At 46.8% G+C, this 17,692-nt stretch overlaps 1 protein-coding gene across 32 annotated transcripts in view; it reads left to right on the forward strand.

Annotated features, from left to right (window-relative positions):
• CACNA1C (calcium voltage-gated channel subunit alpha1 C) overlaps positions 1–17,692 on the forward strand; it is a 482,661-nt gene that overhangs the window by 447,578 nt on the left and 17,391 nt on the right. For 25 of the 32 annotated variants that reach the window (XM_066990241.1, XM_066990238.1, XM_066990239.1 and 22 more), the window contains 8 exons: positions 458–490; positions 3,451–3,579; positions 7,137–7,202; positions 10,697–10,788; positions 11,587–11,752; positions 12,631–12,758; positions 14,451–14,547; positions 15,860–15,962. In XM_066990241.1, coding sequence (XP_066846342.1) covers positions 458–490; positions 3,451–3,579; positions 7,137–7,202; positions 10,697–10,788; positions 11,587–11,752; positions 12,631–12,758; positions 14,451–14,547; positions 15,860–15,962 — 814 coding nt within the window. The remainder of the gene's footprint in view (positions 1–457; positions 491–3,450; positions 3,580–7,136; positions 7,203–10,696; positions 10,789–11,586; positions 11,753–12,630; positions 12,759–14,450; positions 14,548–15,859; positions 15,963–17,692) is intronic. The other 7 variants (XM_066990272.1, XM_066990271.1, XM_066990255.1 and 4 more) reach the window with 1 other exon arrangement.

Here is a 17,692-nt window from a genome sequence, read left to right on the forward strand (position 1 = left end):
AGTACCAGGATATTATGGGTTTACAGATCAGATTGATGCACTAGAAGCTGGCTGCTCCCTATGCAGGCATTGCCTGGATCTGAACTGAGGAGCTAAATCAACCCCTGTACTGAACTTGGTAGTAGTGATACAAGAAACATTTTAACAGCATAAGTGCCTCCACTGCCTGGATTCCAGGATGTCTAGCGCTCAGAAGATACTGGGTCAAATTCATGTGTGGTATTAGTGGATACAGCTCACGTCACTGAATTCAGTGGGAGTTGTACCTACTAATGCCACGGCCAGCTTTGATCCTGGGCATCCCAGGGAAATGAGCCCAGCCTCTTGTGCATTTCTTTCACATTCCCTTTTGCCCTCTTCTGCCATTTTGTTGCTCCTGTGTTAGCCAAGACCTAGTTTACTAGGGCTCTTGATTGGAGACTTATTACAGCTTATTTCTGTCTGCCTTTCTTTAAAGCCAGCTGAACATACCCAATGTTCTTCCTCTATGGTAAGACCAAAAATACAGACCACCCTCCCAGCTTCTGTGACACTCTTTCTAACACACTCCTTTATTCTCTTCCCCCGATCACGAGTTCTCTCTCCAAGCCCAGCCTAGTTATTTGTGCATGAAGCTGCCATGTTGTGTATTGGTGTTTGAGTCTGGTGTTCACATGAGCTGTGAATATGCTGCACATGTGTACTTCTTGTGCATCCTGAGCTTTCCTTTGGTCAAGTTAACTGTCGTTCTGCCTTCTAATGAATCACCAAGAGAGAACCAGACCTGGTAAGATTTCTTGTTAGCAACACACTACATCACGACCAATGTGATGCTGAATGAGTTTGCAATGCGATTTCACATCCAAGCTTACAGACTAGAAAGGACTGGAACTCCAAAGCTCCTTTTCAATGAGATGTTGTCAATGTAACATTTGAGTTCATACTTTGCACAAATAAGAATAAGCTGTGCAATGGCACACACAAATTATGCTGCTTTGGTGTACAAGGCTGTTCCTAAGCTACACCAACAGCGCTGCAGTAATTCCATTCTCTGATTGCCACCTTGGAGAACTTCCCTCCTCTGGCAAAGATGTGCCTTCAAAAAGCTGGACGGAAGCCGGGAGAAAGTAAGCTACTGGGACAGTGGTTAATGTGTAGCCACCTAGTTTGAAAATGACTGTAATCTCCTGAGGCATCACTGAATATTTTTGGCTAAGAGTTTTGATGCCAGCGAGTTGCAGAGATATGTGTCAGGGAGGAATTTGTTTCACTTTGTCCACTGTGTAGACTTTGTCTATCACAGGACATTTGGAGGGCATGGGAAGTTTTCTGTGTACATCTCCTGCCTCCTCTCAGCAAGGAAAGACAAAGCAATACTAAAACATCTGTCCAGACTCATGCCCCAACTGGCTGCCATCCAAAGGGTCAAGCCCACAAGGAGAAGCAGCAGGTAGAATAAGAAAAAACTTCTTTTTTGTCACAACCATGGCAGTAGTGATGCCCACACAATTTTTAAATTTCAACCTCAATTCTTTTTAGGTAGTATTGGAATTTAGCTCCTTAGGGAAAGTCAAAAGGTGGCCATAAAACTTCTGTAGGCTTGGGAAAGACCTTACAGCCAGCCCTCTAGGACTGTAGTTCTGAGGATATTAATTGCCAAGAGTTTTGATTTCTTGGTAGCTACATTCCCTCCTTTACCTCAGAACCATTCCTTCCAGTTCACTGAAGCCTCCAGACTGTTGTCCAAGTCAGAAAAATAAGAATGATGTGAGATTTAGGGAACACTCAGGCTTTTCTGTGACACAGCCTGTTCCCCTAATCTTTTTCGCCCCGCTACTGCGTGGGCAGCTAGCGTCAGCCTTTGCTGCAGACTGGAGGAAGCTACCCAAAATATCCACTGGTGATTCACATGGATAGACAGACAAACTGCAGCTGTAGTGCAGTCCTGAAGTATTACAGGCACACACATCAGCAGACAGGCCTGAGATGCAGCCAGGGCAGATGGAGCCGAACACAAACCTGCGCGTCCCAGGTTGGAAATGGGAGCATGCTCACAGCACAGGTACGCATCCTCATCTGCACAGCTGGAGCTTTAATTCCAGAAATGTACATCTGGGCAGTTTCTGTGCCTCAGATTTTATCAGAAATGCAGAGGCAGATGCAGCTTTTGCTGCCCCATGGCAGGAAATCCCAAGGGTCTGTTCTCTCTTGGTTTACACAGTGGTGAGTAGTTAACAGCAGGGGGTGATCTGCACTGTTTCTTCCTCCGAAACGTTGCTCTTTTGGTGTTTAGACTCCAACTCTGGTCTTTGCAGCCTGGGTGGGGACAGAAGGAGGCCTCTGGGCACTCCGTTGCTCCACAGGCAGGTCAAGTGGCAGGGTGACAGTGTTATCTCCCCACATGACAGAAGGTTACATTCCCACAGTGCTCCTAGCAGAAACCGCCAGCTCCACAGGCTTCGCACAGCATTTTAGGGGGTTAGTGAACTGGGAAGCATCGCATTTTCTTTGCCTTGCCTCCCCTCGAGCTAGACAGCGAGTCCTCTGCAGAGGCCCAGGTACACGGGCTGGCAGCTCAGCGTTCGGGAGGAGACTGCCTTCACATGTGTGCAGTCTGAGGAATGTCAGGGCCGGCTGCAAGCCCAAGGGAAAATGCTTAGGGACAAAGCAGATGCTGTGAGGAAAAAAAAAAAAAAAAAGAAAAAAAACAGGCCAGAAAAAAAATAGTATTTAAAAATACCGCACGCTTGAACAGTAGCAGTGAAGCCAAAAGAAAACGTTTGTGTTTTCTCTTTAGAAAAAAAAAAGGCAGTGCACAGACTGTGGGAAGTACAAAGGGGTCATGAGAAAAGCGAAAGGCCCAGAAGCAGAGCAGCGGGAGCTGGTGACCACAGCTCAGCCCCCAGCGGCACGCCCGCGGTGGCACAGGGACAGCAGGGCTGCGGGGCCAGGGGCAGCACATGGCTGGCCCTGGTGGGGTTTCGCACCCCACAGCAGGCCTGGGACCTGCTACTGCATCCCAGCAGAGCAAGCAGCACGTGGCTGGTGCCCACAGCAGGTTCAGCAGAGCGGCTGAATCACGGGCTTGCTGGGGTAAAACATCCAAGGCAGGTCCAAAAAGAAAGTGTCTCTCTCCTCCAGTAAAATACCAAGGAGAAATGCATCTTTCCCGTGTTAGGGGGAATGCAGAGGAGGGAGCATGATCAACACCTGATCCTTAGAAGTCCAGGCAAGCTGAAGGGAGAGGCCGATGGCCTTGGTAGCCCTTATAGGTAGCCTCACCACCGTGGGAGAGAAGGCAGGAGAGAGCGGCCTCGGCCATCCCTGGCGTGCTGGGGCAGTAAAAGGCCAGGGAGCATTACCAGGACAAGGAACAGTGCAGTGAGCTCTCGGCATAGCGTCCTCTGTGGCCCAGGGCCCTTGTTCCTCCCGTGCTGTTGTAACTCCTGCCTCTGTGACAATGGCTTCCAGAACGCAGAGGAAAACTCTCGCATCTCAATCACCTTCTTCCGACTCTTCCGCGTGATGCGTCTTGTGAAGCTCCTGAGCCGAGGGGAGGGCATCCGGACGCTACTTTGGACCTTCATCAAGTCCTTCCAGGTATCCCTTCACTTGTTTTGGAGTAGGACATAACCCTTTCATTTTTTCCCCTCAGTTGCCCCTTGGGGAGGGTTTTCACTGACGTGGCCGCTGCCCGAGCTGAAAGGATGCTCATCAGTGCTGCACATGGCGCGAGTGAGCCGCGAGTAAACAGGGCTCAGGGTGGATGTGTTTCATCTTTAAAGCATGAGTAATTGCTTGAGACCTTCCTGAACCGCCTTGATAGTTCTGTTCAGCTCAATTACTGTCTGACTGTAACCATTCAATCTTTTTTTTTTTTTTTTCATTTGAGCTGTATTTTATATCTGTTTATTTAAGTGCAATTCACAGCTATGGGGAAGGCAAGGGCCTCAATTAAATTTCCATTAAGCCTTGTTTTGAGGCTTTCTAGTCAATATTATAGGCGTGTAGCCCCCGTGTTTTCATCAATGAAGAATTTCACCTTTTTGGCCCTAAACCTTTGGCCTTGGTAACAATGACAATTATTAAATTGCTGCTGCTTTTGCCCTGGCAGCAGGTGCATTTCAGTGCTAGGTGAAGTACCAGAGTAGATAGCAGAAGGCAAAGGAATCCAGACAAGATAAGAATCATCACCTCTGGAGATGAAACTAACACCAAGAGATAGCTAATTTCTAGAAAAAAACTGCTTCTAAACCAGCCACTAACCTGCAGAAAAATGCTAGGCAGAGATGAAGCACGGCATGTTCCTGCATTTTGCAAGTATTTGAACCAGACTCAGTGGGCCAGCACAACCTGGCCGAGAGCTGGGGCAGAACTGGAGGAGGCATCAGGAAAGGATGGCACAGTAATACAAATGGTGATCTAAACATGAGCAAAGATGTAGGGACACACCACTGTACAAAACCATGAAAGAGTGATTTGCACAACACAGCAATCTTGAAACAGCTACCACATATCCCTCAGATTCAGGCTTTAAATGGTTGATTGCATTTTTATTGACTCAAATGAGAAAGCAACTGACCAATACTTTAAAACTGGAACCTCACCAGCTATGACACAAGCTGAGACCAGGGCCTGCAGTGCTGTGGATCACCCTGACTTCTGTCTGTCAGCAGGAGCAGCGCATGTTTACACCAGGGATCAAATCTGGACCTTTTCTAGTGCAGTTCTCAGGTGTAGCTGTAGCACTGGGCTTGTGCAAATGACTTTCGTTTTGCTCACTCCTTGACTGCCAAAGGATCTGATATGGCACAGCAGTTTTCTGACACAGCTGCATCATGTGGCCATTTTTCCATTGCTCACACAGTTGCTAACTTTCAGGTTATCTGAGCAGCTGCAGTGGGAACCATTTTGTCTGCATGCATAGGAATGAGATTCCCTTGGCACAGCTCAGCATCCCCAATGCAGGGGACAGAGTCACACTTTCCAGTTCCTGCTTCCCCTCCCCATGCCCCCTGCACTTCTCCAGCCTCCTTAGCAATAGCTCGCTCTTATCCTGAGCTCAGCTTGCCAGGGCTCTTGGCTGGAGAGGATGAGATGGATGGGAAAGGGAGTGCCTGGTACTTCCCTCCAGTGACCTCCAGACCTCTTTGATTGGAGAGTCACTTTTAGGCAGGGTTGAAAGGTGGTGGGAGAAAGTATCAAGGGAGGTATCTTCCACAGCAGGGGGGAATTAAAAATAAAAAATAAAAAAGCACTGCGAGCAAGTGTCTTTTCCCTTTAAAGCCTTTAGCTGTTTATAACATGGTATTCTCTGCTTAGAGCTCCTCCTCTTGCAGATTCTGGGAGGTTGCTTTAGTAGCTAAGAATAGCCCCTGCACAGAGCTCTCAACTCAGCCACTCTCACCATGAAAATCTGGGATCCCTGCAGACTGTGTCTGGCACAAGCTCTTCTCCTGTGTCCAGGAAATGTCGTTCACACAGGGCAGCCTCATAAGCAATGGACTCATGCAGGAGTTCAGATACCATCGTAATTGCCACGTGCTCTGCGCACATAACACCCTACATGTAGCTTGCAGCACCGGTCAGAGGAGCATGTGGTGGGAAAACACTCGGCAGGGTTTCTGTCGGCAAAGAGCAGGCTGGCAAGTGGGAGGAGTAGGAAGTGAGAGGGGTGCTGAGGGCAAGGCGAGGCCGTGGGAATCAAAAGGACAGAATGGTAAAACCAGGGAAAGATGGGGCTGGAGGAGGACACTGACAGGATAGTGGAATGTGGGAGATGGGGAGCTGAAGGAGTCACAGGGAATAAGGAGCTGACATGAGTGGGAAGGTGCATCAATAGGTTGAGCAGAAAAACATGGAAAGAAAATGGAGGGCAGGAGGGAAGACGCTTTTCCAAGCCCTGTGTGAAAGACAGAACTGGTAAGGTTATGTCCTTGAGGTCCTGTCTGGACACTACCTTGGGAGCTCTACTGAGGTTCTCTGTGAATCAAGTCCCAACTAGATCATCACAGAATGAATGGAGCCCAGTTCTGAGCTAGTGCATCTCCACTGGCATTGTGGGGTAACCATGTAGATTCATCTGACCCTATAAAACACAGAGGAATCTGCCTCTGGGTCTTGAGATGATTATTACAGACACTGTTTAAAGGTTTAAATTATGGCCATTTTGATATTCAGATCTCTTTGAGATGATTTCTGCATGTCTTAGTCAAATCCCCATGGTGGTCAGTGAAAATTGTCAATTTAGACATAAACTGGAAATGTATAAATAACATCATATTTTATAATAATGATGTTGTAGGTTTTTTATACTCCATGAAATGGGATGTTCAAAATCCAGACCAGGGACTGTGCTGGCATTCTCAGGATGAATACATCTGCCCATTGCCTCTGAAGTAAGGTCTGGAAATCTCTGGCCTGAGCACTATATTTCGAAAGCAACAGAGTAGAAAATTCCTTCTCAAAGACCCAAGACAGCGAGGCCCTGAGCTGTGCCCTTGATTCCTGCAAGTGGTGGAGGAAACTGATAGCACTCAACACTTTGCTGATTGCACTGGCCTCTCCCTCCTGAGGCAGCTCTGCAAATCAGGGTTCTGCATTTCCTCTTCAACAGCTGATCACAGACACTTAGTGAGTTGCAGACACCATCACAGACACCTAACACTGAGCAGAAGACAAAGCTGATGCTGATTTAGATACTTAGGATGGCACCAGCCATTGTAGAAGCCTTGAATTTGGATCTGGGCAGCTGTTGCATTTTCAGTTTCACCAGACTGGATCCAGGAAAAACACAGTCAAAGGGCACTGCCATTTGGGACAGACTCATACCAGTTACAATAGTTTTCTCCTCGTGGTAAGCAGCTGTGGACGCAGTTTCTACCCTGGCTTTCCTCACTGCCAAGGACAGGAGGGACTTGAAAGGCAGAGAGCCACAGCATCGCGAGTGGGAGCCTGGTTGGGCTGGGTGGCAGCAGGGTGGTGGCGCGGAGGGCAAGCAAATATGGGCCTGTAGAGGCATCTAGTGGCTACCTGGATGAATTACAGACTCTGCGTTTCGGTCGGTCTGCCCAGTTTTCCCAAAGCCAGGAGCAAGAACCCGGCTCCGTAATGCCAGGCTTGGTGGAGACACGATGCTCTCTTTTTTTCGTTTCTAGGCTCTCCCCTATGTGGCTCTTTTAATAGTGATGCTATTCTTCATCTACGCTGTGATCGGGATGCAGGTAAGTGATACTAAAGGTTCAACTGTGTCTTTCTCCTCCTGATAGAGTTTTGGGGGGTGATCTATAATGTCACTGATCAATGTGTGGTTATAAAGGTTTACAAGAACATTTTCTCCAAGCAAGGTAAGAAGGCAGCTACTTGGTTGGAATGCATTGTCTGCCTACGCACTGCCAAAAGGATCACAACACGCTCCAACAAAACCAAAAAAAAAAAAAAATCGATCCATTTAATGGCAAAATACAATATGCAAGCAATAAAAGGAATGTGCCAGCCCTCCACGCTCACAAAGGAACACCCAGCAGCTCTGGCAAAGGTGAATTAGTGCCTTGCTCATTGGCTTAGAAGAGTTGTTTCAGTGGGCTTGTGGCCATGCTGCAACGAACAAACCTCATTTTTCTCTTGCATCACTTTCACTGGCCTAAATCCATTTGGTTGTAAAGAGCAGCGTTTGATTTACACCCATGAAGGCAAATACAGGATCAGAACCAACGTACCAACCCTGTGTTTGTGCCAGTTCTTCAGGAAGCTGCATCAATACAATATCCTATTCAGTTTGCAAAATGAACTTGGAACCAGCCCGAGCATTCATCTGTGCAAGGAACTGATGTTGCATACAGACCACTGAAGACAGCATGCGATGCAGGCACAGTCTGTGACAGTCCTAGCCTCATTTGCTGTGCTTTTCAAACTAAGCTTCAGTTTCCACTTCTGTGTTAATCAAAGATCTCAGACAAGTCAGCCATCTGGGATGAGAGACCAAACTATAGAAAGGCAAGGCATAATTACTTCCAGAGGCCTTTATACATGACAGGCTTCTTAGTTTCACAATTCAGAAAGAATCTGTAACAAAATTCATCTCACCTCTGTGACCTTATTTTAATTTGTTTCCTGTTATTATAATCACATCTTTTCACAGACTCCATCCACCCTCCCCCAGTCTGAAAAATAAAACTAATCATTTCTTGAATTATCATAGGTTATCTCAATTGCCCCTAGTAATTACAGCTGTCATTTAATCTACTGGGCTCATTCTTTAAACTTGCTGGTTTGCCTTTAATACCTAACTTGTTCAAGTGGACAAGATCTTTACAGGATTACCTATGCTATACAGAAAATCACTTGAGATTTTTATGCTAGTGTTACGTAGCTACATAAAGCATTATAAATGACTTCCCAACACCTACCCAGACAGGGTTACAATGATCATGGCACTGCCAGAGCTAGATAGACTGTTCTGTAATTCTATAATTCTATCAGCAAGTTCTGAGCTGGCTATTTAATCCTTAGCAAATGCTCAAACCTCTGTTTTAACAGTCTCATCAGCCTGAAGATCATACATCTCTCCTTCACATGGATCTAGGTCACTAGATCGCTTTCTGACCTCCTGCCTTCCAACAAGAAAACCAGCTCTTCTCATCTCCTCTCTTTGCTCGTAACCCACAGGCCTGTTATTTCTATTTTTTGTCAAAATGGCATTTCAACATTTTGTGTGCTGCTCTCTTGAACCTGCAGACAGGTAGACTTCCTTCACACACAGGGACACGTAGGAAGGGAACTCCTTCCCCACTCCATTGAGCAGCTTCCTTGAAGGCTGAGAGGTACCAGATCTGATGGAATTGTAAGAATTACCCACATGAACAAGACCTTCCATTTTATCTCAGCTACTCCCCTGACTTGGAACCTAATGACATTTGAGCCTTGCTATCCAACGTGCCCAAGGGGAAAAATCCAAAGTGATGGTGACAGATGGAGCCACTAACATAATGGCTCAAGAGGCACAGGCTGAAGAGGCTATGAGAGAGGAACTTCTACCTGCAGCTCTTTGCAGCTGACTAATACAAAACATCCATGGAAGCTGTTGCTGGTACATCAAGTGTGAGGGAAGCAGCAGGGAAGAAAGGAAAAATCAGACTTCCAGCATGGGAAGTTCCCTTGCCTACGCTTGCCTGAAGTGAAAAATATGGGCTGCCTCAGCTCGAGCTGCCTCCGAGCATTTAAACTGTCCTCCTGCTCCTCCTCAGTGCAGCTGGGGCTGTCACTGCTACCCACGGCATGGGGGCGGTCGGGGCTGGGGAAGGCTCACATGTCCACGAGGAACCCCTGCAGAAAGCCTGCCACGTTCAGACCCTCCCTCCCTCTTTGCACAGGCTTCCTCTCCACATCACTGTTTGCCTTGGGGTGTTAATTATCGGTGACATTTGCTTGAAAAGAAGCTCCATGTTCTCTCAGAGCTGCTCTGTTCCTGCTGCTCATTTCGGCTATGAGATAATAATGGTGCTCAGTCCTTGAGATCTCTGTCACATTGCTGTCGATGGGCAATAAACAGTCCTCACCAACTGTGCTGGGCAGAGACTATTCTGCCGGGCAAGGTTTGTTAAGCTCTTAGCCCCAGTGCCCACAAGTACAAAAGTGATGTAAGATTTTTTCAAAGGAGCCTGAAACTCTGCTGCACGGGGGGCTTCGCATCTGAGGGCAGACTCTAAAAGGTCTGGCCAATGTTGCAGGCTTCATGCTGTGGATGGATGAATGAGTTGGTGCAGCAGTGGTTGGTTGGGCTTGGGAGGAAGCTGTAGGCCATTTTCGTGGCTTTAAGGAAAGGGCTGTCAGATCACCATTATAATATGGAGCAGCTCAGGCATGGTGCAGAGAGAGCCCCAAGCAGGCTGAAATAGCCAGCAGAGTTTTTTCTTATGCAGTCACTAAAATTGTTACCGTCACTTTGTACCTAAGACCAAGTTCCCCACAAGGGCTGTAATTCTCAAGTTACCTTCTCTGCAAAAGCATCGCTTCTACAGCACACAAGCCACCAGTCTGCTTCACTTCCACCAGGGAGAGCCACTTCTTTCAGTCAGATTATAAAGCTTTTAAACTAGATCTTTTTAAACTAGATCTTCTCTGTCATACACCTCTTTGCTTCCAATGCTCCGTTCCCTTTTTCTCTGGACAACTCTAGTCATCATCTTCACACTGCTGCCTTCTGAGTGGCCCTGAGACACCTCCTGGTGACAAGCATGGTTATTAGAAGGGCAGGCATTTCGATAATTTCCAGATCCAAGGCAACATACTTTACATTGTTTTGGGAAGATGCAAGGCATCACGCAGACCTCAAGGCTTTGCAGCTGTTGGTCGTCTGCTTATCATTTCCTCCTGGTGCAAACAGATAAGCAAAGAGGGAAGGAGACTTTCCTTCTGTATTCGTAGCTTCTTTCAGCTGGACCCCCTCCCCTTGTGAGTGCCTGTTAACGTAAGACCCCATATCACACATTCACAGTATATGAAATAAGGAAAGAGGCTTCTTGTAAAATATGAGTGCTTTTCTGGTGATAAAGCACAAGCAAGGGAAGCAACGGTAAATATGAAAGACAGTTTAAAATAAGAGCAGTTTCTGTTAAATGTCAGGTCTTCAAAGTCAGGGTGAGGCCAAAAGCTACAAGTAACAAGAGGTTTGGGGACTTTACAAGGCTAACCTGAAAAGACCTCTGCTTTCTGCCAGGTGTTTGGTAAAATTGCACTGAACGATACCACAGAAATCAACCGCAACAACAACTTCCAGACCTTCCCCCAAGCAGTGCTGCTGCTTTTCAGGTGGGTGTCTGACAGCTCTGCATTGTGTCAGCCCGGGAGCGTGATTCCTCTGCTCTTGGGCACAGCTTATCTCCTTCTACCGTGTCATGCTCGCGAGGTGAGTGGAAACATGTTGTCCCTTAGTAGGAGAGCCTAGGAGCCACGTCAGGTGGAACAAATAGTCCATTGAGCCTCGTGCCCTGCCACCTGATGCTGGCCAGCCCTCAGTGTCCCAGGGAGGGAGGCAAGTCCTCCCACTCAAAAGAGAGGTGGCCAGTTGTTCAGTGCTTTCGAGCGCTGATACTCACCACAAACTCCTCCTTTATTTCAAATTGAGGCAGTATGACTTCCAGCTAATTTTAGCAGGGAGGGGGGCATGAACTCCCACGCATGCTTTGGCCTAGCTCAGTTTGCACATCATCTTGCTCCAGCTGTGGCCAGGTGTGCCAGGGCCAGGGAGAGGTCCTGAAGGTGGTGAGAGGATGGCAGGGAGTTGGCGTAAGTGCAACAGTCTATGCTCCTTCTTTCCATGGAGGTTTTTCTTGTAATCCGTACCCATGTCACACACATCTCAGTGACTCTGTCTGGCCAGACCACAACTGCCCCAAACCCAGACTAGGCACAGCCAGTACACACCAATAATGGCAATAGAGATAACAAAGAGGAGCAAGACATGCCAGTGAATGTCAGAGCCCGTCTGTCAGCCTGACGGGCTTGTAATCAACCTCAGTGGAGCAGGAGCAAGTTGCTAATGTGCCAGTCCCTCCCATCCTACACCAAAGGTCACTGCTGTCTTCCCTTACCCTCTGCTGTGCCCAGGTGTGCCACTGGCGAGGCCTGGCAGGAAATCATGCTGGCATGTCTCCCAGACAAGAAGTGCGACCCGGAGTCGGAGCCAGCCAACTCCACCGAAGCCGACCACTCCTGCGGCAGCAGCTTCGCCGTCTTCTACTTCATCAGCTTCTACATGCTCTGTGCCTTCCTGGTGAGTCCACCCCAGCACCCAAAACCCACCCCCCTTTACACTGCCCCCCTGCCTCAGCGCTGCACAGCAGAAGGATGGCTTCAAAGATGGGAAATCTCCCTGTGGGGCCTTCCCCAGTAGCCCCCTCTCAGTGACAACAGCCCCTCGGTCTCTGCAGCTCCTGCCTCTCCCTGCAGCTCTGGGGGATGCTCTGCTCCCAGTCCTCTGAGCACAGCAAAGGAGTGCTCTTCCCTCCTCCCCCTGAATGAGAAAACCAAATTAGCGTGTTGTGGGCTGTGCTGAGGCTAGCAACGCCTCAGCCACACTTCCCACCTTCCCTCCTACCTTCCTTCTGGCTGCTGAGCAGGTTTTTCCTCCCCTGCCAGCAGCAATGACTGTGAGAATACACATATCCCACTTGCATCTGCTCCGTGCTGGCAATGCGGCATTGCTCAGAGCGACAGCACATGCTCTGCAGCTGGCATCAGTGCCCAAAACTCTCCCAGTGAACAGCAGCAAAATTTTAAGAGTTTTCGTCTTGGGCCAGAAGAAAGGACTTTTATCCCAGTCCCACTGCCCATAGAGGATAAATCCCAGGTTCTCCCATTGCTATACCATCCTGGTGGGCAAAGACAGGTAAATAAAAAGCCACCACAGCACACCTACAGCAAACCTGGACCTCAGCCATCTAGCTGCAAGGAGAAAAATATGACCAGCTGAGGACATCCTGCCTCTGTGATCTTCCTATTTAAACTGTGGGGCTGACATAGGGCAACAAAGAAACCACCCCCCATGACTTTCTAGTTTTATGAGTCCAAATCCAGACTCTGAACTGAGAATACGGTAAAGTATTCTGTTACCTGCCTCATCCACCAAGTCATCTTTATCCTTGTTTGCAGATCATCAATCTTTTTGTAGCTGTTATAATGGATAACTTTGATTACCTGACACGGGACTGGTCCATTTTAGGACCACACCACCTGGATGAGTTTAAAAGGATCTGGGCAGAGTATGACCCTGAAGCCAAGTAAGTAACCCAGCCTGGACAGCAGAGCCTCTCAGGAGAACAGGCCTGTTATTTTCTGTTCTCTAGATCCAGTGCAGTAAGTGCCATGTTCCTCCTGTAGGAACACCTTTTTTCTGCAAATATCTTACAATAGATACCTCCACAAAGTATTACTGGTGAATCCAGAGGCCAGCAATGCAAGGATACACACAAAAATCGCAGCATCTAGGCTGCGCTGTTACCTGGTTGGACATTGCTTCACTTTCAGTCAAGGGGAGATATAGACTGCTTAGGGAGGAGACAGGAGAAAATTTATAGAAGGAGGTTAGCAGGTTGTTTTATTGTTGCATGTCTTAGGGATATTGAATCCATTCTGTGACTCTTCTATTTGGCTTTCTACTCACAGAAGAGCTGCTGTGCTGATATCTCCATTTTGTCATGTGTCATATAGACCCATCACAACCTGCAGCTTCACATGACTGCTTTACATGCTCTTCAAGGTTATTCACATCAGCAGACTTGCAGGGATTTAAAGTTACACAAGAACAACTCACACAAGAGTTTAACTGACATCCAGTATTATATGCTCTGCTTGACACATGCTTTGGCTTAAAGTACGTTTAGATCCCTCTGGCATTACAGTCTAGTTGACAATTGTAATTGCAAAGCTCCCTTCATAATGCAAAAACTGTAGAAAGAGACCTTAGCATGAATGAAAAGCAGTTAGTTCTAGTTAGTCTCTATAGTTAGTCTCTTTAGTCCTGGATCTGGAAACAGTGTCAAGGTTAATCTGGGCTCAGGCTCTGCAGTATGTGATGCCATATCACTTTATCAGAATGATACTTAAATTGAAACCCTTCTTCCCATTCAGGGTGACTGTCCAGAGAGACTTTTAATATAGATAGGGGGTAAGCACAGCATTCTAATAAATATACAGTTAAATAACAAAACAGATGCTACTATTTGTGTTGGTTTGAAGGCAAGACTGCAGCGGAGGAAGCCATATAATAGATAACCCCTCACTCCAGATAACATTCTGTTCCTTCCCATCTATAAATGTGCTCTTTTTTCCTCTTCCCCATCAGTGTCCCATGGTTGAACCCCCTCCTCCCTCCATGAGAGAATTCTTCTTTTGAGATAACCTTTACAAAATTTAAAGGAAATCCAACTGCTGCTGTCTCAGCTGAGAAACTTCAGGACTTTATTTTGCACTGGCTCCAGTGACAGCCCAAAACATAAACAAGTATCAAAAGACAGGGCTCAGGGCTATGCGTATGGGAGGGAAAGTGGCAAGGAAAAAAAAAAAAGACCCTTTGTACCTCTGTAACTGCCATAGCCCTATGGCCAAGAGACAAACAAGCAGACATAGATTTTGAGAATGTCAATGGTGGGGGGACAACCCCAAAGTGTCCATTCGTGCACAGGGGAACTGCAGCATTCAAAACACCTATGTCAATTCTTGAATGTATTGACTTGTGAATCACAGACAGCTGTGATTTCTGTACTGAGCTAGTGAGTTATGTGAGTATAGGGCAAATCCTGAGGAATGCACCAAGTATAAGAGGTCTGAAATACCCTCTCAGCTATGTTCAGGTTACAGGGAGTGGCAGGCCTGGAAAGATCTAAGTGAGACTTCTAGCACTGCATTCTGCAGAGGGATCAGCAGGTCACCCTGTGGTAAGGATGCAACCCTCACTGTGCTTTCTTCCTTAGGGGGCGGATCAAGCACTTGGACGTGGTGACACTGCTCCGGCGCATTCAGCCCCCCCTGGGCTTTGGGAAGCTCTGCCCCCACCGAGTGGCTTGCAAAGTAAGGCACGCCACGGCTCGGGGAAGGCTGTGTGTCACAAGCAGTCGTGGTTGTGGTATCAAACACACATACCAAGACAAAGCAGGGTGGACAGAAATAACAGGGCAAGCAAATATATCTCTAAGATTTTCTTCTGACTAAATAGTGCACACAAAAATATCCTAGTGTGAGTAAAATATTAAAATACAGAAAGAACAAGTACACATTTTCTGTGAAAATGTCTCACTCATGTCTTCTGTTGTGAGACTCCAGCTGTGAAAAAGACTCTCTCTAGTGAATAATGACATGCTTATAACCTTTACGCTTCCTTGCTTTGAAGTTCTTTGTTCACCTCCTCACAAGTCCCAGAGTTTGTATGTGACTCATGTAGTTGTTTTATCAATCTCAGAGCAAAACACAAAAACCGGGGCATATGGGGCATATACACAGAAATATGTGACTTCTGTGGTCTACTGCCGATCCTTTTCAGTCTGCTGTCTAGGAACTGTCTGTCTGTTGCCTCAGTCTGGTTCAAACCCCACAGTCTATGAAAGCAATGATAGTGATGCGGGATGACATCCTTTCCCCACTTTAGTACAGAAGCAGGCCCATTGCGTGAACGTGGCATTAGACAGAGCTCAGACAAAATCAGCCCCTTAAAGCATAAAAGCTCAAACCAAGTCCCTGGTGTCTGTCACCTCCTGAGACAGAAGTAAGGATGTAAGATCTGGTAATGGCTACATCTTGCCTCAGGTATATGTCCTTGGTCTCAATGAAGTTCACCCTGCAGCTGCAACAGTACTGAGCACCCACTCCCTGTCCTTGGCTTTACTGAATTACTGCAAGGTGGACACAGCCCTGTATTAAAAGGGAGAGGAGGAATAGCTGGATAAAGCAGACCAGCTTTCAGGTCCAGCCAATCCCCTTTGTTCAAGGCTGCCCCCTTTTTCAGTGAAAGATTATGATTCTATATGTATTTACAGCAGTCACATATTTAGTGCAGATGAGCCTGCAAGTGCCTTGTGAGGTATGAAAAATCAGTTTGCTCAAGTGCTTACTGGCAACTAGGAAAACAAAGGCTAGAAAGTGATAGCCACATTGAAGGAAAGAGTATCTACCAGTGGGAGAGAGACCCCAGGGCAATCTCTCACCACAGCTGGGACAAATGATGGATATGAGAAGTACTCTTAAAGTTGTGTAACCAAACCCACAGGTCACAAATGCTGAGGTGAAAGGGGTGGCAGATCTGGAGAACATTATGAGTGTGTAAGGAAGAACAAAATTGAGTCCTTGATGAAGTGTGATTGTTTTCTTTCTCCTCCTTACTCCACAGCGCCTTGTCTCCATGAATATGCCACTGAACAGTGATGGAACTGTGATGTTCAATGCCACTCTCTTTGCATTGGTCAGAACAGCACTGAGGATCAAGACAGAAGGTAACAAGCTTGCTGAGTGCACGGGTAGCTGAGTGACGTTCACACCAAAGTGTGTTGAGCTGGAATGCAACAATAAGGACATTTTGTGTAAAATGATACCAGTTATTAACATGCAGCACATGGTACAAAAATCAATGTAAAGATGTTTGGAGGAATAAAGTGTCCTAGGAAGAGAACAGTGTTTCTAGCTGAGTATCATCTAGAAAGCTGGTGCTTCTCGTGGTATCATCTCAGATTATTGATCATGTTCTTTATGATGATCTGCAAGTTAAACATTTTAGACCAACGTCCTTTGAAACGGCAATCGGGGAAGTAAGAGGGGCAAAGAAGCTTCCCCCTGTGCAAATTGGTTCCAGAGCTGGGTGGATTTTTCGCCACTGTCACCACCAATCTTCCAGTCCATGGAAGGCAAAAGAGCTTGGACTAGGCAGCCTCACCTCACTAAAATTCTTTTTTAGAGCCAAAGAGGCTCTCCTGAGAAAGAAAGCCAACTGCAACCCCTGTAGAACGTCTTGTGTCCTATGAAACAGAGACCCAAAAAAGACAAGATTTTCTTGTTTGTCTTAGCCTCAAACTCTCAAAGTCATTCCAGTGAACTGCTGGGAAACCATCAACCTTCCTGGGAAGCCTCAAACTGCTTGCTTTCTTTCCTCTGCAGGATCTTGTAAGTGGTTAGGGCAGAAGTTTGGAATTCACCCTCCTGAGTCATATTTCTGCCTTTGATGCTTTCCAGCTGTTTCATTCTCAGCAAGTTATTTAATGTCACTGTCTTCACTGCATCATATTAAGAGAGCTACTGGCATGCAGAGCTCTGTGCAGCATATTTAGGAGCCTTAGTGCTTGGGGAGCAATAAGAAAAGTTGGAGAAACAGCACCTTTGGAAGGAGAAGATAATGGTGTAGTACACCCAGAGAGAAGAGAGCTTCAAGTATAAGGGGTTTGAATGTACATAAATCAAGAAATTAAAGGTGACTAGTTTGAGAGGAAATGTACCTAGAAAGAAAGAATATAAACTGAATCTGTTTCAATCATTCACTCTCAAAGGGGTGGTGTTGCTTGATTAATAAATACCTCATTAGCTTAGAGCCCCATGGAGGAACACGTAATGTCTAAGTTCAAATGGTTATATATAAGGCTTGTTATAGCCTATGCTGTTCTTGAGAGACTAAACACAAATGTCCTGGGACAGCCCTCTGAGCAAGAGGGTGGAAGCTCTGCATGTGCCTGGCATGCCTGTGCAGACTCTCTCCAAGGAAGTCTCTAAGTACCATGTGAAGAAGTTGATGTATGCTGAGATGCAGGGATTGCGACAGGTAACTCCCAGGTCTTCAGATTTCTAGCTGCATCTTTGCCAACAATTATTTCTGTTCCCCAAGCCGTATTTTCCCATTAACTGACCCCTGTTCTCATCATATTTAACCTTCACTGGATCTCAGTTAGAATGTGTAAGTACTGGATGAGATTTTCACTTTTCAGGACAAAGTACCACTGTAGTTGCCTAGTTTCTGGCTTCTGGAGACAAACAGTAGCACAGTCACCTTCCTACTCTGAGATGACTGTGCATATTTAGTCACTCTCTTTGTGAGGGGACTTCAGCAATGGTCTGAGTGCCTGTTTGCCCAAAACTTTCCACTACTGCAAAAGCCCTGGTATTTTCCTCCCGAGATTGCCATGCTAGACTTGCGAAATTGCTCCTCTACAGGCTCTGGCTTAATTCCTGTCTCTGATGA

Source organism: Anser cygnoides, chromosome 1, assembly GCF_040182565.1.
Source record: "Anser cygnoides isolate HZ-2024a breed goose chromosome 1, Taihu_goose_T2T_genome, whole genome shotgun sequence".
NCBI lineage: Eukaryota > Metazoa > Chordata > Aves > Anseriformes > Anatidae > Anser > Anser cygnoides.